Source organism: Solea solea, chromosome 2 (assembly GCF_958295425.1).
Source record: "Solea solea chromosome 2, fSolSol10.1, whole genome shotgun sequence".
Classification (NCBI taxonomy): domain Eukaryota; kingdom Metazoa; phylum Chordata; class Actinopteri; order Pleuronectiformes; family Soleidae; genus Solea; species Solea solea.
In genome coordinates this window covers 26,807,089-26,832,692 of record NC_081135.1, presented here as the reverse complement: position 1 = coordinate 26,832,692, position 25,604 = coordinate 26,807,089, and the positions used below count along the sequence as shown (strand labels likewise).

The 25,604-nt window shown below is 40.0% G+C and overlaps 1 protein-coding gene across 2 annotated transcripts; it reads left to right on the top strand.

The window, feature by feature from the left end:
* On the top strand, nt 1-25,294 carry fign (fidgetin). Of its 2 annotated transcripts, XM_058623277.1 has the most exons (3): nt 1-204; nt 1,288-1,322; nt 19,008-25,294. In XM_058623277.1, the coding sequence occupies exons 2-3, from the start codon at nt 1,298-1,300 to the stop codon at nt 21,242-21,244; spliced, it is 2,262 nt and encodes a 753-aa protein (XP_058479260.1). In that variant the 5' UTR covers nt 1-204; nt 1,288-1,297; the 3' UTR covers nt 21,245-25,294. The 2 variants fall into 2 exon arrangements, with proteins under 2 accessions (XP_058479260.1, XP_058479261.1); XM_058623278.1 differs by lacking the exon at nt 1,288-1,322.
* The last annotated feature ends 310 nt before the right edge of the window (nt 25,295-25,604 follow it).

Genomic DNA, 25,604 nt, shown 5'->3' with positions numbered 1-25,604 from the left:
AATTCCAACATGGCAGAGGCTGTGGTCAGTCAGTCCTCCCCTCACTAACTTGGAATGGTTTCATATCGCGAGCAGCCGCGTTTCAGCCCGGGCGAGCCACTCATCTGCGCACTCACCGGATCGATGCGACGGTAAAAGAAAAAAAAAAAACAACAACAACAAAAAACCCGAAACAAACCTGACGCTGCCCCGTCACCTACACCGGTAAGTGTGATCCAGTGTGTCAGTGAGAGACAGAGACGCGGAGCAGCAGCGGGTCTGAACGCGCTGAGGCTGCGTGTGTGTGTGTGTGCGTGCGTGTGTGTCGCGCATCACGGAGCTGCAGTGCAGCCAGCGTGTGTGTGTGTGTGTGTGTGTGTGGACAGTCATTCTGCTCCAGTCTGTCCACACTGCGATGATTGCCCTTCCCTTCAGTCTTTATCAGCCGTCAGCGAATCTGCGTATTATTATAACAATAACAATAATAATAACAATAACATCGGGCTCACGCAGACGTTTGCAGTTGAGGCGCAATGAGGAGAAGGTTGCGCACACACGACAGCAGCAGCAGCAGCAGCTCCATTAAATAACTTTCCCCCCTACAACGAGAAGTTTTTGCATGTCAGCCTGAATAAAACTTAACCGCGATAACCGCAGGCGGGAGGTTAATAGATGGGTTGTCATTGCGCTCTTAGTGGGACAACTGCTGGCAAGTCATCTATTTTAAAAGTAAAGGCAGCAGCAGGAGGAGGAGGAGGAGGAGGAGGAGGAGAGGAGAGGAGGAGGAGGAGGAGGGGAGCATCACGCTGCTTTAGCCTCTTCCTCTAATGGGCGGCATGAAGAATGTGTGTTTTATGTCATCTTCGTCTCTCGCACGCTTCCTATTCTCTTGTTCCAACTCGCGCAAGAAGTGACAGGCTGTTGCCGCGCGCGTCCGTGTGGCTCTCGCGTCTCCATCAGTGGCTTTTTTTTGTTTTCTTTTCTTCTTCTTCTTCTCCTCCTTTTATTTTTGTTCTTTAAATACCACTTTACTCCGACGCACGGTTCTCCTGCTCCGCGCTCTGCAGCCTGAACGAGCAGCCGAGGAAAGAACATGAAGGGACCGAGCGTTTTTAATGTTGTGAAATCTGATATCTGAGGGAAGAGAGAGAGCGACAGAGCGAGAGAGAGAAAGAAAGAGAGAGAGAGAGAGAGAGAGAGAGAGAGAGGGAGAGAGAAAAGTGCCTGTAATGAGAAGCAACCTTTGGAATTCCTCATCGTGAAAATTCCGTTTCTGCTGTTTTTTCCCCCCTCTCCTCTTGTTTTTAGGCTTGAAGACATGATCACTAGCACCAGTATTTATGGTATGTGGATTTTGTCATTCTCTTTGATGTCATGATATTGTTATTGTTGTTATTATTCCATATATGTCCATGTTTGAAAAAGAGATGGTGTTGTTGTTGTTGCAGCAGTAATTGTGTGTTTTGTTTCTTTGTGCACGCATGCCTCACCAAGTTCCCATTTACCTACATTTACCTTATGACACGTCGATGGCCGCAGTTTAGAAGTGATTTCATTCTGACTTAAAGTTGGGTTTCTTCCTGACTTTTTTTGTGCACTTAATCTTCTGCTTTCATGGTGGGTTTTTTGCATGCTTCACGATAATATGGCAACAATTAATGTCATTCAATAGGCAATGGATTCTAAATAGTTATAATAATATCACCCAAATATGTAATATTTACCCTTAAGATAATTTGAATTTAAAAAAAGAAAATGGCATTCAAATTCAAAATTTGTGATGTGTTCATATCTCGGCGATCCTTGTAAATATGAAGTCCTTTTTAAAGTAAATTGTGTGACACATATATATATACATATAATTGCAGCTCATATAAATTTAATTTATCGCAAACATTTTGGGTTCAGTATAGTATAGTATAGTGGTACAACAAAAACACACAATATTGACACATTTTACATTGTCTATATGTGCACAATTCAGATTGTGTTGACAATATTATTGTATAGATTTATCAATATAATAATAACAATAATGATGATAATAATCACAGCCTATAGTCTGTGTGACAGGGAAACACACGCACACACACTTGAGAGCTAAAGTTTTAAGTTTAATTCTGAAGCAAAGTTGTCACTGTTGTATTTATTTGTCACAGTTTGTAACAACTCACACGCTAATTTGCTCACAAGCTGCTTCGGCGTCAGAAATAGCTGCGTCTCGTGTTGCAGTGGAAACGGCTTGTGACAAGCCAGTAAATGTGCTCCGAGATAAAGTCAGGAGAAATAACAAGTCGTGTGCTGCTGTCGCTCTGTTGCAAACACGTTGTCCCAAGTTAACCTCTCCCACCTCCGTAGAACAATTTACTTAATTGTGTTCACACATTTCATTAGCATGTTTTGCTCGGAGAGGAAATTACCACCATCAGCAGTGAGCTGAAGTATGTTTTTATTCCTCTTCAACAAAAAAAAATAAAAAAAAATAACACCATTGCAGCATCTGTCACTCAGCGAGAGGAGAGAGAGAGAGAGAGAGAGAAAAAAAAAATGTACATTGCGACCACATTCATTATGTCTGAGTGTTTGGTTGAAATGTGTGTGTGTGTGTTGTTGTTTTTTTAAGTGGTTATTAAATTGATTTCATATTTCGACCCACTCCCCCGTGCATGTGTGGACAAAATAATTTTAAATTTTAGTTGCAAAGACGGGGACAATGAGGCGATTTGTCTATAAATATCTAAATCCCGACACACTGCTCCAGATCTAAATTTTAAATTCACCATTTCATTTTAAAGTTTGTGTGTGTTGCGTTCACGTCCATCTGTAGTGGAAGTCGTTGTTTTTTAAACGTAGCGTGCAAAAGAGAAAATGTATCTGCTGAGAAAAGAAAGACACAAACACACAAACAGATTGCAATTAGGAAAGCATTATCTGCGATATTTCATTTTCAGTATTGTAATGATTAACCCTAAGGATCACTTGATGACCTGAGGGCGTTCTGTGTGGGAGCTCCTGCAGTGTGTGTGTGTGCTAGGTGATTTTTTTTTCAGGTCCTTACTTAACCCCAGACACTGCTGGTGAACATGGAAAGAAGCTGACAGCTCTATTTATTTCTGATTGGGTCACACTCGCGATGGCAATCTGAGCTGTTGCTCGACACAAATCTCGGAGTTGAATTCAATGACAGATGCTGTTTCCTCTGTGTTTTTAGCCACAGGAGTGGACGGAATAATACACGTGTTCCAAATCACTTTGGAGTGATTGTAAATAAAGAGCCAGGAGTTTTGCGCGAAGTGAATTCAATATTATCCATTTATTTCACAAGCGGCACAATTTGGGGAATGTATAGAAATACACTCGTTCAATTTAGCCACGTTATTATTATAATAATAATAATAATAATGACGGGAGCTTGGCTGCTTTGTTTTAGCGAGAGGAATTAAAACATTTATTTTTGAAATTTTCTTTTTGGTGTGTATTGTGCGCATCACATATTTCTAATTCATTATAACATTTATATCATTAGTAGTTGACTGACTCAAGGCCCATTAGTGTCACGACGAGTCTGCGTGAAGTCGTTTAGCAGCTCTAAATGCTACGTCCATAATCTGAAGTGTGTCACATCTATCAGCGATCGCTGCAATTGACAGCACGACTTAATCCACAGTGTCAGTGGTGTGCGGCAGGACTGACACGTTGTACATGTCGGCTAATGATGACAATTAAAGAGCTGGCTCCAGGTATCCAGGAGCCAGCTCTGGGTATACACCCCCTGGGATGTCTGCAGGGCTGCTGTAAATTGATGAAATGTTCCATCTTTACAGAAGAAGGTTTCTGTTTGTCAGTAACTATCAGACAATCCCATTCAGGCCCCCCCGACCGCGTTGTACGACATCAGTGCAGGATTGGCATTTTTAAGCAAATATGCTAAGTGGTGTCTTTTCATATAAAAAGCAGGGGCGTCCCCAAAGGAGTCGGACTCGAATGTTAAATTGTCTGTGTGTGTGTGTGTCTGACTCCCTCTCTTGTATCCACGTCTCTGTCGTTTCCCTCATGGCAACTTGCTGTTATCTTTGTGTGTTTCTCTCGACGCTGACAATTCTTGCAGTGATCTAAGTTAGACTGCATTAGAAAGTGGAGGCAGCTGTCTGTTGCTATACTGAGGGACATGTTTGCTTTACTGCAAAGATGAAGGACCATGAATCCTTGACATCCTCCCTTTCTCTCTCCCCCTCCTCCTCCTCTTCCTACCATCTCATTTAGACACAGCAACTGTCTGCTCAGACTTGTTTTTTTTCCCCTCTGAGTGACAGCATATGGCATAGACATTTTCTAAAATGCATGTGCCTACCATTGGCTGCTTGTACTTACCCTTCATATGTCTCCTAGCTACAGGCCTGTCATCTTTTCCCTCTAATTCAGACAAAACACAGTTTCATTTTGACGCACAGATTGTTGTGGATACAATATTTACCTCAAATCACCTCACATTCAAATGACTCTTTAGATTTATTTTATTATTTTCCTTGTTTTTTTTAAAATACAGTTGGCTTGTGATTGTGCATGTATGCATCTGCCTTCCTGCATTAGTCCCCCCCCCCCCCGCTGTGTGATGGAAGACCCCACTCCCTTGTTCTCTTTCTAATTCTTTTTAAAGTAACTAATCCTTCCCATATACATGCTATAACGTCATTACGATCCATACTATAATGCACAATGTGCTTATAGACCTTCGGGGTCACTAAATGACAGATTATAATGGAAACACTCTCATACGTCATGTTGTCGGCGCTGGTTTATTCAGGCCATATGTGCCAGGCACATTATTTATACAGGGTGTAGCATTTGCTGCCACAAACTCCTTGTTCCCCTCATTTCCACACATCGAAGCAGAGGCTTTGTTTCATCTCCTTCACATAAAGTGTCTCTGCACTCATGAGGAGACAAGGCAGCTCCGAGCCTGTTGGGGATTGGCTAGAATAGACAATCCCCAGGTGTACGAAACTAGGTTTAGCACTAAGGCTTTTAATCTGGACTTGTAGGAGATTCATGTGCATTCATAGATTTGCCTCTGTAATTATCATTCCCCCAGTGGCAGGCGAAGAAATGTTTGCTTAAATCACTGATGTCCTCATTATACTGTTTACATTTTAATTAGATGTGCAAAATTCTTGACTTTTTTTTTTTATTTATTTTTTTAACCAATAATTTTGGGAGGTTTTTCCTCTCATGAGTTCAGCATAGACTACACTTAGAGCATTAAGTCGTTGCTGGAGTCTGAAAAAGAGTTGCACGTAATGCGCTCCCATATTTTGGTTGTAAAAAATATAATCGGTGGAACGAGACCCGAGTGGAAGTGAACGTCTATAGAGCAAACTGTGAAACGGGAAATCATACAATACTACATGCTAATGACAATCTCTTCCCACATTTCAAATGATGTCAGTGAATATCCAATGCTCAAGAACTATGATTTAAAAAAAAACAATTAAATATCTACCATTCCATGACTTTTGAAAAGAGCTGGCACTTTGAGCCGCCATTGTGTGCCTGAGAGCCGTTGCTTATCATTGAATAACCTTGGTGAGGAGAGGTGTTTTTTCCTGTCCCTCTTTCCAAGGTGTGTGTTTTTTTTTATATTATTATTATTGCGGTCTGTTGGTGACTTTTGTGTTGTGAGAGAGCAGCGAGCCTTTCACAAGAGGATAAGAGAACAACTGTATTTGCTCTATTGAAATTCCTCCTGTGTTCTCACAAAACAGTGTCTGGCTAATCTGGTAATAGAGGCCATTCTAGCTCGACTGAAAACCTATGCGAGGAGACAACCTTGAAGTTCACCACACCACATTTGTCGCGTTCATTGGTTAAGTGCTACGCGTTTGAAATGCCCAGTTTTTATGCAAGTCCTCAAATCCGTCTCGATGCTGAACCGTCGTTATCAATTCAATCTCTTGTTTTTAAATAAAGCTGCAAAAGGAGTATTTCTAATTTTACTAATAGATCAAATATAGAGGAAATTCTCTCAGAAATAAAGGATTATTGAATTATTTTCGCCAATATGGTAATGATAAGATAATAGTGTTATTATTCATGTATTAAAATACATGCCAGCTAACTATGACATGTATATTCAAGAGCATGCATTGATTTTTTCTTATTCGTCGTCTCCTACCCAGATCGCCTCAAATTGATATTTGAGGCCATTAGCTAAAATGTCAATCAGATTAAAAAAAAAAAAAAGAAAAGAAAATGTGAGCTTTCAGTGGTTTTTCCCAAAGTTTTCAGCGATGAATTCACCCCTCATGCTGGCGACGGATGGCTGACAGGTTGGCATTGGGCCAGATGATGGTGGAGGCAGCCTTGAGTGCCAGGATGGCAGAGAGGATGAGTCGAGGTCTGCCTGACAGTGTGGAGAGGAGGGGTTGAGAAGGAGCAGAGGGAAGTGAAGGGAGGGGGGGGGTGGTAGAGGGGGTAAGTACATGTTACCATGCAGGGTCAAGGTTTCAGGCTGCGGCAAAGCAGTAGGTGTCTGCAATGACACGGTATAAATGACCACAGCGGCCTTTAAAGAAGTGAGGCGTCGTGGTGTTTGGGGATCGGTAATGATGTCGTATTGCTTTTATTGTGGCCAGCTGATTAAAAATGTGTGGCGTTGCGTTAGGTGGCGGCATAGACCACAGATAACCTTTGGTCGCATGTGTAAGTTTGGCGTTATGACTGGAGGAGAGGGGGCTGCTCTCAACAGTTGTAGTAATTAAACTTGGAATGATGACAAATGTTTGTCTTTGGGAAAAGATAAACTGCGTGGAATGAGATGAATTTAAATCCCAAAGAAAAAAATACCGAGGGCTGACACCTCTTTTGTGTTCATTATCGGGACTCACCTTCGGGAGTCGCGTTGACTTTGCATGGTCTAAAATAGCTGTTAGCGTGGACTGCCCCGCGCTCGCTCACTTTCACTGTGTGTCTGCGTGTCGGGAAGAGCGAGGTGGAAGTGCCGAATGAAGGTGTCGTCGTTTTGACTTCCACTTTAGCAGAGAAAATGAAGCTGCGCGTCCATTTGTGTTGCTTTGGACATTCTACTCTAGATTCTGTTTAATTAGGCACAACTTCACTGCTAAATCGACACTATTTTATCTGCGTGCCGCTGAAGCGATTTGCACTGTTGTTTGCACCGTGTTCAACTTGACCACAGATCATTTCTTTTTATATTTTCACACTAATGCGCTCTCAATTTAAAGGTAAACGTGTCATCGTCGTAATAGGCTTGCACTCGGGTTCATAGCTGACTTTCAGCGCGGTGCCGAACAAAAGTCGATTCATTTACTTGGAGCGTGTTGGTTCTACAGCCCAAACCCTGACTGCATCGCCTCTCCCACATCTTTAAATGGATCCCATGAGTCTTCAGCTCTGTTGTTTCCATTATTCATTTCAAAACTTCCATGCGGCATGGAGAGGCTAGAGGGGTGAAAAATTATTTTGTGTCTGAGAAAAAAAAAAAAAAAAAAAAAAAGAAGAACTGATGTAGAGCAAAGTCACTGTTTTATGCAAAGTGTGCCATGCCTTGGGAGCATGTGAGCTGGGAAGAGCGAGTACTTGGGCAAAAGATGGACTGCATGTGTGTGTGTGTGTGCGTGCGTGCATGTATGTGTGTGTTCCTGCCTCTGTGTCTGTACGTTCCTGTCAGTCTGTCAATAGGCCTAATGTGGCTCCCAGGAGGTACCTGGGGGAGACCCATCTAGCACCCAGTCAGCCTCCGCTGGCAGCCAAGTTGTGACAACGGGTTCCCGCAGAGAGAGGAAGTGTCATAGTATGTATGTAAACTAGTGACAGATGACTGGAGACGTGTGGCCTGTAGACACCGGGCCTGAGAGTAAAACAGTTTTGCCTGCTCGACTTCTTTTCTCCCTCCCCCCCACACTTGAGACTTCAGAGAGTGAGCATCAGGCTCCGTAACAGCCAGGAATACATTGACAACAAGTCAAAGAAGTGAATAAAACGGATGCAAATCATTTGGCATGAAAAGACACAGGGTATGTGCAAAGGTTTTGTTTGCCTTTGAAAAACTGTAGCAAAGGAGAGCAGATTTTTTTTTTTTTAGTGTGCAGAGCTTCAGGCAGCTTTTCTAGGCCACAGGTCATGTGGGTCAGTGTTACACTCCCTGCAGCCTCACTTCAACCTTCGGTCTGGAAATAGAACATGCAACGTCACCCAGCCAGGAGGGAGGTATATTCCAGACCTCAGTGGCCACAGGCTGCACATGTGGAATCTGCTCATGTAGTTGACCCCAAGTGTTTGAATCTCAGAATGTTCCCAGAAGGATATTGTTGTTTTTTTTTTTTTTTTCATGCATACCTAAATGAGCAGTACTTTTACGAATTGCCTCATACAAAGTGGACCACTATACGTAGACTTCACTGCTGGCCGTACACAATTCATCGAGGGAGCTCACTAGCCAGAGGCGTATTTGTTAACAGCGTGCACATAACCTGCAACAGAAGCAAGAACTGTGGAGTAGATGCTTTTTTTTTTTTTCCTTGCATAAATTTTAGCCAGTAGTCGATTTGCCTGTATAACTCTTTTAAGCATTCAGTGTAAAAGACGGAAAGCTGGCACACGTAGACGTTCAAACACCCTACGGTTAAGAATCAAGTCAGCTTTTCAAGGATTTGAATCAACGCTTAATCATAGTCTGTGATTTACCTCGGTTATGAGGGTTATTGTGGTTTTGATACAACAAATTATTGTACACTAAAATGAAACTAAATTATTCGTCAAATTGCCTTTTAATGTTATGACATATAAATTGTATGTTTATACTCTAGCTGTATTTTAAGCGCAGTAGGGGAATTTTCAGAAAGAATAAAACAATTATTCTTTAGGTGATAGTATAAAAGGTCAACATTTAGAACTAAATGCAAATTTATATATAAAACAGAACATTAAAGCCCTTCACATTGATATTTCACTGTGTATTTCTACCAAATAAATCAGATGTATATGCTGATTTATTTGATTTTTTTATTTGTTTACGCAGAGCAAACATGGATTTGATTATTTTTTTATTTGACCACAGTCTTTGTGCAGAAACGTGAGTACTGTACAGAAACGTACAAGCATTAGTTACGAAATCCAACACTGAGCCTTTATCCTTAATAAAGACCGTTTGAGAGAAAGCCGTGTGTCCAAGTGACGCCTCCTGCTCCTGATACTATCGAGGGAAGTAAAATCTATCATCACTGATGAGTTCATGCTCCATCGAATATATCTGTGCCAAACTGCTCATTGTGAGCTCCAATAGTGCTATTGTGCTATTCTCTAGTCCGTGTGGTGCAAGGAGCCAATTCACATTTGAGCAACGGGTGACCCTGGGTTGTGTATATTGATGAGTGGGATTTGTTTCTTAATAGAATTGTGTCTAATTAATTAGCTTTTAATTGGTCGAACTCTGAACATGCAAATGCAGCACAATGTAGAACAATCATTAAACTGCGTAAAAGAACTGCATATTGAGGTCAACATAATGGAAGGTGGGAAATGTTTCGCGTCTGCTCCGTTAATGATAATTTATGCTTTGATGAGTAAAAACTTGCTTCTTCCACACTTACCTGAGGAAAGGATTAATAAAAAGCTGGTGTTCATTGAACAAAGTAAATATAGAAATGTTTTAAGTGCGTACCTCTCAATTTTCTAAGATACTAATAATCGTCCCTTTCTTTGCCACGGATCAAACTTTAGCAGATTACAGTTGCTCTCAATAGACGGTAACGTTTCTCCCTCACGTGTCTTTCTACTTTCCTTAGAAAACACTAAGAGGCAGTTACGGTGTTGCTGGGCTACAGCATGCATATGGACGCATCGTCAGTAGTTACAGCTATTTATACAAATGAAAAAGGCCATGCCAACAAGCCATGTGTATTTATTGGACATTTAGCTCAAAATGACAATGCCTACATTTCTAGTGTACTATATTTTCATGGACCATGTTATTGCAAATATTCCTGCATTTGGTCTTTAGTAAATGTATATATATATATATATATATATACTTCATAGACAATTTAAGACCGCATCAGGATTCCTGCTTTTTTATATATATATAAAACATTTTTTAAAAAAATCAACGGTTTCGCGGTATACAGCAGTATTTATTTATGCATGAGCATGAGTGAGAGTTCCAGTGAGAGAGAGTCAAAGTTGAGTGTGTGCATGTGTGTGTGTGTGTGTGTGTGATCGTAATGCTCGAGAGGGAAAGTGGGAGCGGTGCAGCCCAGCACTAATTTTAACATTTTGTCACCTCCCTAAAAAATGTGTTGTGGTAGATCATGTACTTTAATAGTAAAAAGCTGTAATTTAGCCCCTTGGTCCTGCAATGGCCATCACGCCACCGTAGCTCTGAGAATCCATTGTTTATCAGTGGGCGAAACCAATCTTCTAGACAGCTCTTTCCTTGTAAAAGTTCCCCTTTATGGCTCCACTACTTCACTTCAGTAACTTTATTACAGTATAGCTGAGAGATTTCTATTTCATATTGACCTAAGATTGCTTCAGTTGTCTCATTTCACCTTTTGCCTGGCCTGTGTTGGAGAAGTGACCCTGTTTGAGATTTGCAGTTGATACCATAGAAGGCTTCAGAATGCCTCAACCAAAAGCTAACAACAGTCACAGGCAAACATCCATTTTTCTTTTCACACTAGCAGTTTCAATTAGAGTTAAAGTGAATCTTTTGCCGTCTTTAATGTGGAGGAAGCAATGCGCAGATCGACAAATGGTCCAAGCTTTTAATAAAAGCATTGGCTTTCATTTCCATTTTTAAAAGGGCAGAATTGAGAAAAGGCATTTTTCACTGTGAATAAAACAGTTTACCACCTGTAGAAAAATCATCTCTCTCTCTCTATTTTAAGAAATAGAGAGAGCATTATGTAGCATTTTAACAAGGAAATCATTTAATCTTCATTCAGATTTGTGTCTCACAATAATATCTCACACCGAGAACGGTGGGGTTTCTTTACAATGCAATTTCTTTCCCAGCTTTACCAGGTTAACACAGCTGTAAAGCGTAATGGTTGGAAGTGTGGAGTAATCACAGTTGTGACTCGGACCAGTGAACAAGAAAATCTGTTAATTTCCAGTGGGGCCTGGTCTGTTGGTTTGTAAATCAAATGCCCGCATCCTGGTGAAAAGTCAAAATGTGCTAAACGTAATGAAAATTGAGTAAATCCTCCCAAAATATTTTCTTCATGTACTCTTTCCATTTTATTTTTTTTTTTTTTTTACACATGCTCTGGTATGTTCCTCTTTACTCTTGACTTTTCCTTGGGGTAACAGAATGTAGGGGACTGAAGATGTTAGTGAGCAGCTTTTGGTCAATGAGCCTTCGTGTAACAAGGTCACATTCAGCCTTTTTTTTTTTCTCCTCTGAAGTGTTAAAGTGATCCCAGGAGAGGCAGAGAAGCTAAGTTCATAGAGACTTTGCAAAAACCACTGCCTCTACTGTACGTGTGCTCCACGTTTAAACAAGTTCCGCCAAATTCCAAACGCCTGTGTTCTTTTTCAACTAACAAGCCATTTGAGTATTCATCGGTATTATGCGCTACAGAACACCATGAGGCCTGTCTCCTGTAATTGTCTTAGTTTTCTTCTATGTACAAGTCTGAGTTGTGTGTGGCACACTGTTAGTTTAGCATGTGTGTGGATTTAGCTACACTTAAGAGTTGTAATGGAAGATGTAGCCTCGGGGGCCTTTTGGCCTGAAGAGTCATGGTTTAATGAGCATCACTGAGACAGAGATCTGACAGCTCGGAGAATCTCTCAACCTCACAATTTATGGAATTACGGGCAAAAATGAGAAATGCATGTTCCCTCCGAGCCAATATAGTTTATCATTAGCTCAAACCAAAGACCCTAAGGGATTAGAGAAGATCCAGGGTATGCAGCAGGAAAATAGAAAAATGTTGTGAAATTGAAGTTTGTCCAAGAAGGTTTTGTTATTATAATAATAAATAATAAAGACGACTTATGATGCATGCCATCTTTATTATGGGGGAATTAAAACATTTTATTTTGGGTTATTCTGCTACATTATTGATGACATTTAACAAATGCTGATTTAAAATGTTAATTATTATTAATAGTATTTGGTCTAATGCATAAAAAGTATACACATGCAAACAGTGCAGGATTAAATGTTTATCTGTTGAGGCCTATTTTCATCTGTCAGATAAAACTAATCCGGGCACAGCAACAACACTTAAAAAAAGTCTTATTTGAAAATGTCAATCTCAACTTCCATTCCTCAATGCTGGTTTACACGTTCCAGTTTCTCTACTCAGATACTCTACACACCAATACACAGTCATCATTTTGAAAGACGTGCCTTAAAATGGTCATTTCAAATCCAAAGTGTGCATCTGCATAGTAATAAATGAATAAATGCTTTCTGAGTGGGAACATTTATGTTTCAAATTAATTATTGAAATCATTAGCAGACATTTTATTTGGTGACAAACACCAAAAAAAGAAAGTGCTGCTGTATAAATTAAACACTTTTTTTTTACATTTTTACACCTACTACCTTCTTACAGGCAACACAAACACATTTGCCACATTTACTGTCGCTGCCACTGAAACAGAGATTCTTTTCAGCTGCTTCTATTCTATTATGTTCTATTGTATTTCATTTAAACCAGTATAAATGCATCTTTCTCCCAGGTGACAAGTCTGTCATCATCAGTCAATCATCGTGTACACTGTCCCAGATGCTATTCATCCTACAGCCTAAGAAGCATGTACACCATCTTGCTACAACAAAAACTAAAGCTGCTACTGTACTACCCAGCAACGGCACAATTTAAAATACTGAACGTATGCGAGGTCTCAGTCATGGCAGAAGACCAGGAACAAAAAACAAACAAAAAAAAAAGGCTAAAGATAAATGCTGGAAATTAGGGAATAATCTGTTTTTGTAATCCTTGAAGCTAAACACTCACAATTCACTCAATTAATTGCATATATTCGCATGCATTGGTTAACAGATACTGCGATACAATACATGAAATGCAATCATAATGCATCTAATTGTATTTTAATATTTTATCTGGATCTATAGATTTCTCTAATGTAAAGCCATTGTTATTAAATATAATTGAGTTATTAAATGCTTTATTAGTCATTTCCATGTGTGGCCCATTTTCACAAACTCAAACAATAAATGCTAGCCTGTTATCAGGCAATAATTTAAGTAAGTCCAAAAACATATATTAGTTTGACTGAAATTGTACTAAAAATCTATTTTTTTATTTTATTTTATTCAAAATTGGACAAACACACCCTCAATTTGAACTCGTTCCAATACCGACCAGCCAGTATCGTCAACATCACTACAGATAACGATAGTTTTTACAAAGACCCTAAACTCACACTTTTTTACAGTGTAAGTTTATGTGTTCAACATATGTCTCATTATGTTGGAGAGGAGGAATTGTTGTGTATTCATGGATATTCTAAACACAAAAACAGTTGAACACCTGTTCACAAAACAACAACAGACAAAGCTATAACTTATGCAACTCACCCATATGGCACTAATCAAAAAATATTACAGTTATGAATACAGTTTGTATTCTCAAACATGCACACAATTGTTGCTTATTAATTAAGTATTATATATGTTTTAAAACTTACTCTCCTCTTTCCTTTTTTTTGTGTCCAGAAACGACAACAAAATAAAAAAAAACTGTAATTCTGAGGAAAATACTTTATTTCTTCCAAGTTATTTTTTTTTAAGAAACTGTAACACAATTTCTACCTTTTATTGCACTTGTTTTTTGCTTGGGGAAAAAAATAACGTTCACAAAGTATTACTGAAAAACAAAGCTTAAACTTTTTCACCTCTATAATTATGTAACAAAAAAAACCCATAAACTCTTTAATTTAAGTTAGGAATTTTGTTCATGAACAATAATATAGAATAACATAATGAACAAAGGGCACAGAAAATTACTAATTGCAAATTACTTTACGGAACAAACACTATTACTGCCTCCTTTTTATAGAACCTCCAATCAAAGAAAATATTTCCTGATTTGTGTTGAGAAACAATAATATGTTAAAGTGTTTCCCTTTTATTGCACTTTTTATTGTTTACTAACTATCCTGCCCATAATTTATTATCACCATTACGACACTGTGTGTGAGCTACCTGGATACTCATTGCTGCTTTGAAATGACTCGGCCAGAGTCTTCCATCTCTGTGGCCACAGTCTTCTATCTCTGTGGCCACAGTCTTCCATCTCTGTGGCCACAGTCTTTCTCTGAGATTTGCCTCCTCCTCTTTTTCTTCTACTCTTTCTCATGAAGTTTCATGTGTTTATAGAGATTAGTTGTGTTGCCACAGTACCGGACAACTTTCTTACAAATATCGCATTTTGTGATGTCATTTTCTGGCATAAAACATGTCCACGCGATGCTCGCTCGGCTCCGCTGAGTCCCGTGACAAAACAGAGCCAAGCAGGAGAGGAAAGGGGGGAGGAGAGAGAGTGTAGGTAGGACTGAGAGAGGAGCTATTCACTCGCTCAGACTGTCCAAGAAAATGTAATTATTTACTAAATATAGAGAAGAGAACATTTAACAAAAGTATCAGTCTCATCACGCAAGTATCGATCCAATACTGATACCGCCTTTGGTATCGATAGTATCGATATTTAGATCGATCTGCCCACCCCTAATGGAAACATACAAGTTGTCTGACTATCATTTTAACTTATTCAAAGACATTGTAAGTATTTGCCTGTACAATCATATTCTTCTACCCTTTTTATCAAAGCAGAACTTTGTTTTGCCTATTTCTCCAGGGAGCCCCCCCCCCCGCGTGACTGCCGCTTTATCCTTACTGTCGTGAAAACGAACCAGTGACGCTCCTCCCTCCCTTTCCCCTCTCCTGGCCATGTGCATTTGTTTTCAGCAGCGCTGGCGGTCACAAGCGGTAGAGCCATGTGCAAATACACATGAATACATAGAGAACAGAGAGTTTATCCCAAATCCCGTTTTTCAGTTCTTGCCATTCAGAAAAGGCCAGTCCGATGTTTACATCTAAAATAACACTTGATCTTATAGCTGGTACCTGGCTGGGAGGGGTGTGTGTGTGTGTGTAGTGCCGTGTAGTGCCGTGTAGAGACCCGAGACTTCATGAGACCTCTGATTTCGCCAGGCTTTCTGCTAAACCCCCCCAGTCTCCCTGCAGCAAGCCATTTAGCCATTACAATGACGCCAAAGCTGTTAAATTAGTGTAGAAATCCTGCATAGTTCTGCTTTAAGATTACTACAGAATTCACTGTGACTTTTTTCGTGTGAATAAATGTAATAATGTGTCGCCATGTCGGTCAGACTGAAATGTATGGGCAGTTGCTCTGAAAAAGACAGTGACTGAAGAGGGCATATCTTTTCTAAATGAGGGGTTAAATGGCACCCTGCCATGTAAAGATTGGAATTACTGCCACATGAAGCTCTAAATTGAGTTTAAACAGTCGTAACTTGATGTGTTGGATGAATGGGACTCCGCAGCCTCACTGATTATCATTTCACATTGCGTTAGAATGTTTTGCTCCACCCCTACTTAGAATATCTCCAGTAAATTTAAATATGAATATGAGCCGGGGTTGTGTATTTGTCAGTGTAATTACGTTCCGTCTGCAATATTTGCACGCTTGTCAAGTAGCATGCTCCTTGTGTGTGTCGAATAAAAGCCAAAGCTTCCATAATTATGTTTACGTCCAGTGGCGAAAATCCCAGGGTTGTAATGATCAGTAATTATAAATACTTTTCGGCATGTCTGCTGCCTCAGCTGGGACTATTGTGTGGAGTGAAGTGCAGAGTTTGTGCAGCTTAATTATGACATTCTACAGGACTAAATGTACCAGCCTGCTTTGGTTCGGCAAAAACACTTCCAGTGCATAATCACACTCAAGTCTGACTTTAAAGAGCTCATTACAGTTAGTTTTTTAAAGAGTGGCTTATTAAACACAGTTACCTAATAGGCATCTTTGGTGGTGCAAATTGGTAAAAATGGTAATGAGGCTGATTAGGCCACGTTTCAATTACGACAGCTTTCACTTCCATCCCCTCAACCCCCAACACACACTCCCCTCCCCCAAGCGAATAAGAGAGGAAGGAAAGTCCAGCTATATGCTTGGGAATCCTCCTGGAAGGCATTTTACTCTGTCTCCCTCTCTCTCTCACACACACACACACACACACACTCCCGCACAAACACAGAAAAAGGAAAAGAAAACCACTCTGCCACCTCTGTGCTTCCTTTCAGCAGCACAGTAATGAATAGAGAATTGTGCAAGCGGCGGTCCAATTTACGCGCTGGGAAATTGGATGGACAGAGTGGAGGCCCACTCTTGTTTGCTTAAAAATGGCCTCGGCTACCAGATTAATAGTTCCCCAAAAAGGTCAGCATCTCTGTTTCATCGATGATGATCACTGAACCAGAAATTAAACACCACAGCGCAGCATCACACCGTGGTATCATATGCCAAATGCTTCTCAGCTCCACCTGCTCGTCTTTTCTTCAGCGGCTCTAAGATTACATGAAAAGATATAACAAATATTATCAGTGACACTTCTGTATAAATTTGTGCCGGACAGACTAAGTCTAAAAGACGGGATCGTTCAGATGTGACTCCAGTTTACCTTAAGTTTACCATAAAGGATTGTACAGATCTATGAAAGGACAAACAAGGTAGTCTGACAAAGGCCTTATTTGTTGATGGCTGGTGAGTGGAATTTGAGCTCGAGCCCCAGGCAATCTGAAAACATTCCACTAATAGAGTGCTCTGTAATTGTACCATTTCACAGAAAGACACCTACAGATGCTGGATTTCAATTTCAATGCAAGTGGAATAAAGGGTGTTTTATCTTTAAACCAAGTACAGGATCATTATGCTAATGTTCTCTCTCTCTCTCGCTCTCTCTTGCTCTGTGTGTGAATGTGTGTGTATACATGGATTTGTTACCTCTTTAAGACTTTTTCTGGCATAAACACTGACCTCGTCAGGACCAGGTTTTTGGACTCACATGAGGCAGAACCTAATTTCTGAGGAACTGGTTAAGTTCAGATTTGAATTGTGGTTCAGTTAAAGTTACGGGTTATTCTTAAGGTTAGGGATAACACATGTTTTGCCCAAATGAATGGAAGTCAATGCAATGTCCAAAGAAGAATTGCTGTGTGTGTGAGAATTATTTGACAGTGGATGCATCCACACGTTAATTATACTACTAAAAACCTTGTTGTTTAAAAAATCCATCCACCTCTTCTGTGCAAGATAAATATGAATAGAATTTCCTTTTTCCTGTATAGAAAGTGTGTGTCTTTCCCATGTGGTTTTAAATAGCATGCTGCACACAGATAATTGTCAGAAATCTCAAGCACACTTTGCAAGTAGTGCTTCTTTGATTGTCCAAAGTGGCAGAGAGGATTAGCAGTAATAGAAGAATCTCACTCGTTGAGTTGTGTGCAATTTTGTAATTGACAAAATGCACGTTGAGTGTTAACGAAAAAAAAACCATTTTCCTGGTCCTTGGCCTGCAGTGTCTGTAAATGCTGTGAATGCTTAGTATTATTTTTTTTTTTTTAGCAGACATTGCACCATTAGTTGCTGTTGTTTTGGAAATGTTCGCTGGAATAAAGCAGAAATAATGTCATGTTTAAAAGGTCTTTAAATGGGTGTTTAGTTTAGGGGGAAAATAACAAGGGCAAGTTTCACTGATTCTTTGTTTTAGAATTATTTATATTCAGATTAAAGATGTGAATAAAATAAGCAATTTGTTGTCATTGTAGTAGGATTATGAATTTGTTTTCATACTCAATTCTACCATGATGATGAATGAATGATTATTGTTAGTCTGTTCTGGCTTTCTGCCACATGCTTATTTCCCCCCCTTAATCATTCACTCAGATAGTTGACAACCGCATGAGCCATAGCGTAGATCTCTTTGACAAAAACCTTGTAAAGTAACACAATTAGTGCAGCATCATCCTGCTAATTAGCTGCTAGTGTCTTGTGTGGTGGGTGGGCAAGTTGGCAGGGAGTCTCTTTTTTTTTTTTTTTACTTAAATGCTGTGAAATGGACAGAAACTACCAAAGTATATCGTATATCAGCTCTATCATCTGCCCATTAAAGGCAAGGACCATTGTAACAGTCACTGCTACATGCATTTTCCCTCACATCATCATTTAGCTTTTGTGTGAGATTAGTACTGAAGTAAGATATTAGGCTCTAGATCTGATTGTTTTGCTCATAATCTCTTTAACAGTCCAGGTCTTTGAAACAATATACATCTGATAATCCCAAACAGAGTAAAACATAAAAATGTATTCATTTACCTAAATTATTATGCCATTTAAAACCTTTACAAAGAGGCTGCAGAGAAAAAGACAAGTGAAGCAAGTTGTTTCTCTCCTCCCGTACTGTGTGCAGCAGGAAGCAGCAGACAGACTGGATGTGGATGTAATTCATGCTGGGTTGAGGGGTTTGTGTGATGAAAGCAACGAAGCACTGCCAAGGAAGATTGCTTTGCTGCTCTCCTCCAAGCAGATTTGAAACTGTCTCAGAATGCCTCAGATGAGAGTTGGATTATAGACTGACCTGCAATGTCTGTGTCACTCTGCTGTGTGTTGGGTGGATCATACCAAGCTAACCAGGTGTTGGGGCCGACATCCTCATACGGAGCGTAATGTGTGTTCAGTCAGTACTGTCTGATTGTCATGTGGCACATATTTGACATTGTGATGGCAGAAAAATAGAAAACAAAAACATTGAATATTAGAACATCAGCATTTGTGTTGCAATTTTTTTCACATTTTCCTCAACTAAGCATTGGGGAGAAAAGTGCATAATGAAGCATTTTCGATTATCTGAATGATTTACTATATAAGAACATTTTTATGTATTTTTATTCAGTGATTATGAATCATGATGTGATGCTTACTTTGACATATTTCTCCCTTATGTGGAATATCTAGGTCTAAAGATGCAGTGGACCCCAGAGCACACACAATGGGCTGAGCAACACTTTGACATCTCATCCACTACCCGCTCACCAGCACACAAAGTAGAGGCCTACCGGGGGCACTTGCAGAGAACGTACCAGTATGCGTGGGCAAATGATGACATCTCGGCACTGACTGCCTCCAATCTGCTAAAGAAATATGCAGAGAAGTACTCTGGGATCCTGGAGGGCCCAAATGAAAGAGCCCTGCTGTGTTCCTACTCTGACGGCACCACTGGACTCATGAATGGACGAAAGTCAGAGAATGAGTCATGGCAAGAGGGGATTTACCCAATGAACTGTGCTCCAGATGTTATATCTGTGAGCAAAGCTGGAATGACAGCTGCCCTACCCCCTACAGATGTGTCGGCTAGCATAGGCAGCTCCCCGGGGGTGGCCAGCAGCTTGTCTGAGCCTAGCTATTCCAGCAGTAACTGTGGGAGCCACACAGCCACTACTCTCCACTCGGGCCTCCCCTCTCAGGAATATACTGCCAGTTACAACAGCTCCTACCTACATTCTAGCTACAGTGGGCAGAATACCCCAGCCCTTCCCACCCCACATCCATCTCCTTTGCACAGTGCTGGGCTCTTACAACCGCCACCCCCACCTCCTCCCCCTTCCTTAGTGCCGAGCTACAATGCTGGGTCTCCAAACCTTCCAAATTACAATTATCCTCCAACAGGGTATCCTTCCCAGACTACTGTTGGCCCTGGTTATAGCCCTGGGGGAGCACCCCCTCCTTCTGCTTATCTGCCGTCCGGTATTGCAGCTCCCACACCAATCCCTCCCTCCACACTGCCTGGCTACCCCTACCAGTCCCATAATCATACACCAATTGCACCAACACCTTTGAATGGCAGCACATCCAACTCATTAAAACGAAAAGCTTTCTACATGAGTGGACATGGAGATATGGACTCAAGCTATGGTAATTTCAATTACAACCAACAGCGCTCTTCACAGAGCCCGATGTACAGAATAACAGATAGTAATGTCTCAGACTCAAACAGAGGCAATGGCTTTGAGAGAAATACAGAGGTGTCATCTTTAGCATTTAAGCCAACAAAGCAGCCAATGTCCTCTGATCAACAAAGAAAATTTAACATGCACTCCGGCAGAGCACTAAGTCCTCCATCCTATGGATCAACCAAAAGCTCTGTGGGTGATCTCAGAGCTGGAGAGCCCTACAGCAAGTTTGGATCTCCCATCATGAGTGAGCAAACTGAAGAGCACAGACAACACCTCCCACACTCACTAACAGGGCCTGACATTGGTACGGCTACCTCGTCCATCCATGCTGCGGAGGAGCAACTAAAGAACAGTGACTCCAACCTGGTGGAAATGGTAACCACAGAAATCCTTCAGCAGGGCCCTCCTGTGGACTGGAGTGACATTGCAGGTCTTGAAATGGTGAAAGCAGCCATTAAAGAGGAGATACTATGGCCAATTTTAAGGCCAGACATGTTTAGTGGACTTGCCACATTACCTCGAAGCCTCCTTTTGTTTGGACCTCAGGGAACCGGTAGAACGCTGCTGGCCCGATGCATGGCTAGCCAACTGGGGGCTGCATTCTTGCGAGTCAGTGGCTCAAGTCTGGTGACAAAATGGCTGGGGGAAGGGGACAAGATCATCCAGGCTTCATTCTTGGTGGCCCGGTGCCGCCAGCCAGCAGTGGTGTTCATCAGTGAAGTGGACCTGTTGCTGTCAGCCCAGCTCAGTGAGGAGAGCCCAGTGAATCGCCTCAAGGCTGAGCTCCTTATGCAGGTTGACAGTATTCTGACCTCTGCTGAGGACCATGTCCTCATAGTCTGCTCCACCAATAAGCCTGAAGAGATCTCAGAGTCCCTTCGGAGGTACTTCACCAAGCGACTACTAGTCCCCTTGCCTGATGGGACAGCACGACACCAGATAATCAGCCAGCTGCTTTCACAGAACAACTACTGTCTAAGTGACAAAGAAATGTCACTACTGGTTCAGAGGACAGAGGGTTTTTCAGGGCTGGATGTGGCCCAGCTGTGTCAAGAGGCTTTAGTAAGTCCTCTCCATGGTATTACTGGTACTGACCTGTCAAGTATCCATCCTAGTCAGATGAGACTGGTCTCTTACCAAGACTTTGATAATGTATTCTGCAAATTCCAGCCAAGCATATCACAAAAAGAACTCGACATGTACACTGAATGGAATAAAATGTTTGGTTGTAGTCAATGAAAGAGAACCATCAGACACACTTACTTTCAACCCAGTAATCAAACACAAACATGTATTTGGCCTTCACTGAACAAGAACAACAAACAATGGTGACATTATATACAGCAAAGGGATTGTCTTTGAAAGAGAGAAGATGGAGATCACACATGTGCAACGCTTTATAAGGCTGAAGCCAACTGCTCACTAAAACTCAAAGTTGTAGAAGATGCCCCCAGTTTATATATACATATATATATACTATTCTGCTGATTTTGAGATTTAGTTGCTATCAAGTGCCTGAGATGGTGCTGTTTTTTTCTTTTTTTAATTCTTTACTTTTTATTGTTTTTCTTGCCCCACAATCTTCATTGGTGACATGCTAATATAAAAGCTTTAAAATGAGACAAAAAATAGCTTTTTCTTGCCCATTTGAATGGTGTTCAACAGCTGTGTCCGTTTTTTCGTTTACTTACAGTAACATTTGACATTTACTTTTGTTTTTCAAAAGACTTTACATGATCTTGCTCTGCTTAACTAGCCTCTCCTGTAAGTAAAAATACAAAAAAAAAGCTAATATTTTACAATGTTCCTTAAATTTAAACAATAAATTACTATGTAATTGCCTGTTAAAACATTGTTACAGTAGTAATTCATAGTGTTTCACATACATACATTCTGCCATTTTTTTTCTTTCAATGTTGTGTATTTGCAAACTCAGGAAAGTGACAATGACATGTACGGTACCTCATATGCATGTGTCGAGGCACTTCAAACAACAAGAGCATTTGGCTTGCATTCAAGACGTTTATTTAAAAAAACACACACAATGATTCTTTGGTGGGGTCTTTACATTTGGATAAGTTCAAAATACAAAACTGTATTATGATTAGAGATTTGCCTTTGAAATTAGTTGAACCATTAGGTATCTAGAATTGTAAAGGCCATGTACTTTGGATCATAGTTTCATTTTCCATCGGGTAAAACCTCCAGTAGAAAACGATCTCTCAGTTCTTCGGTTCATTGTTTGCAGACCCAACTGTTCGGTTCATATTGTGGTGATGCAGAGCAGAGAGCATTTTGAAAGGCGCAGACAAACATCTTGGGGTGGAGGAAGACAACGGCCCTGAGCTATTTCATTCCGTGCTGCTGCTGTTTTATCATTAATGAAACCTAAGGATTATGTACAGCCTAAGTTCCATTCTACCTCAGTTTCTTAGTTATCTCTGAAAGACACATTCACAAAGACAGCACAATGTCAGCACCTATCCTGCTTATTTGAACCCTTTGAAAGAACAGCAAACAGTATTGTGCAGTTTGAAAAATCTATGAGCTTTACATTTTGATTATGCCCAAATAAATCATGTTTCTCAACCCAATGCACTTAAAGGGGAATGCCACTGAATATCAGGTTTGGTATAGACTATGTATTTGCTTTAGGACAGTTTGGTCTGTGTTAGCCAACATTCATCGATGAATCATGTTGCCATAGCACCCACCCCCACCCCTACTCTACCCCGGAATCTGATGTCAAATAGAAGACCTACATGTGAGAGCATTCCCAGTCTGATGATATGTACATATTTCCTTGCTTTAAACCATTTCTGTTATTTAAATTTAATGTACAGAGAATAATTGTTTTGACCTTCAGAGTCCATAACAGCAACATTCATAAATTGAGTGGCACTTCTTTTTAAGAATGTGTCTCAATGGCTCATCTCAGAAGGTCTATACATGAAAATGCAGCTGTTTTTTTTTTTTTTTTTTTCCCTCATCTTCACATTCAAACTGTTACAGTGTTGTCCACAGTACATTTTCATGCATCTTCATGGTCAATGAAAGAGTAGGTTTGACAGCTGAATTGGCAAGTTAAGTTATTGAATGTATTATTTCCTCCGAGCAGTAAGGAAAGCAAAGCACTTGCACAATGAAAACTGCCACTGAAGTAAATGGTACTGTATGTGTATAATACTGCAGAGGCACTAAAGGACCTTGCGTTTCTTTTCAAAAGGGGCTCCCTTCATGTTTGCTTTCTATTGCACATGTTTTACCTGTTTAGTATTTTATTAGATAGTGTGGATATTGATTAACGGCCTCCTGGTTTGGTATCATTCAATTCTCCCAGACCAAAATGTGGATGTAAATAGAGCATCCAAGACAACAGCAGAGAAACTGTCACTTACATGATTTAGTGAAATAGTAACTCAACCCAACGCAATTGAACTGTGGTAGGATCGTTTCATTTGTCAGATTACAAACGTTCACAAGGGAAATAAGTTTACACTACATGAATAGACAACAGTGTAGAATAGGAATTCCCATATCTGATCACTTTTGTCGTCTTTTGTGTCGCAGCAAAACTTCTCGTTTACATACTGTACATCCAAATTAGTAATTAGGCTAGTATTTAAATGAAATCACAGTATGTTTTTGCTTGAACAATAAAGGTTCTAGAATTTCTGTGCTCCAACTTAAACAGTGTCATAAGTCATTGTACTTTCAGGGGTTAATTAGTTGAATTTTGTCTGGAAGCCAAAGCAAAACATATTTCTTTTAAATATGGTGGAAAAACTGCCATTTAATGCCACTTTGGATAAACTGTGGATATTTTAAATTGGACAATTTATGGCACTATGACTGAGTATTGTTAAGTTGGTACTAAAATATCTTCAAGAGATAGGCTTAAGTATGTGAGTTTGGTGACCCATTTAGAGTTTTTTTAAGCCCCACCCTGTCAGATTTCCATAACAGCCAGAAAAAAGAGTGACGTAATACCAGATGCATTGTCACACTGGATTGTATTGCACGCATTTCCACAATTGCTAATTAAATTTGGTTCATTTCAAGATATTTGACAACAAAATTGATAAGATGCCCCGAGTGCCATTAACAAGCAGAATTTGTATGCGTACGAGGTTGACTGTTCGTGATCTTGCAGAAAGATGTGTGTGTAATCCCTTCACATAATCTCATCACATAATATAAAAAAAAAACAACCGTCTCCCAGAACATGAACTAAAGCACAGTGCAACAGATGACACATGGGTAAAAATGTCCTTTGGTAAATAGACAGTAAAAAGACTTGGAATATGAGTGTATATTTCACAATCTCTAGACGATACCATTAAAATAGTCATTTATTATTGAGGACGGTGGGATCAAAGAGCCTAAAGTCCCAAACAACATTTGAGCGGAACCTGTGATAAGCACATCGAGTCTGACAGTGATGCTGACTCAGTCACTTGAATTGCTTTTTTTCCAATGCTGTCCATGTTTCTCTGGCTACTGTTTTTTTTTTTTTTTGTCTGTTTTTTTGGAAAACTGCTTTAAGTGCTTTTTGATTCCATCTTTATGTAGTTTTATAGTCCGGCATTCTTTATAACCATTTCTACCTCATTACTACATATTGTACATGTAGTACTTAAGTCCTGTCCTTTGAATGTCATGCATTTGTGGATAAAATGTAAAAAAAAAAAAAAAAAAGAAGAAAAAAAAAAGTTAAAAAGAAAAAAAAAGAAAGAAAGAATAAAGCTTGCCCTGGAATTGACTGAGCAGTCTACCTCACAAAGACTGTCTTTACACTGTCAAATAAAGATTACAGAAAAAGAAGGCACCTTGAGGACAAAAGATTAAGTTATTTTGCGCATATAGGACCGGCGAGCAGTTTATTTCCAAATCGATACCATGTTTTCACTGAATTGTCGTGGACTGTGTAGCTTTTCTACAAGTAAATGCATTTGCCATTCCAACATTACAGATTGCTTTGATCCTTGTCCTTGTCAGTTGTTGTAATGCGCATGTTAACGTGTACGTATGTGCACTTGCAATTCCACTTGCAAGTCTGAGGGGCATAACATTACGATGTGACAACTTTGAATATTCACTTTTCATAAACGTGTACAGAGAATCAACTTGCACATAGCTGTATGTATTGTACATTTGATATACAGCGTACATACAAAAATGCACCACATACATGTTTATATGTGTGTATGTATTGCCATACTTACAGTACAGTCAATTTAAATGTATTTTGATTTCAAGGCACATAAAGGTTATAAAAAAAAAAACTGAATAAAGGTGTTTTCTTTTTTCCTGAATCACGGATGCTCTTGCGCCTTTATTTATTTGATCGAACATTGCTGTGATCGACACGAGACGGTGCGTTCAGGTGTATTGTTGGTGCAAAAACAATGTTCAGTATGAAAACTGAGATTGTATTTTTCTTAATTTCACTAATGTTCAGCCAAAACACGGGGACTGTAATTGAGCTCGCTGGAGTTTATTGAGGCTTAATTAAAAATGTACATTTTATTGCACTTTTCCTCTTATGAGCCACAATAATTCATAAAGCCATAATGGCAGCGTTTTCTTATGAAATCAA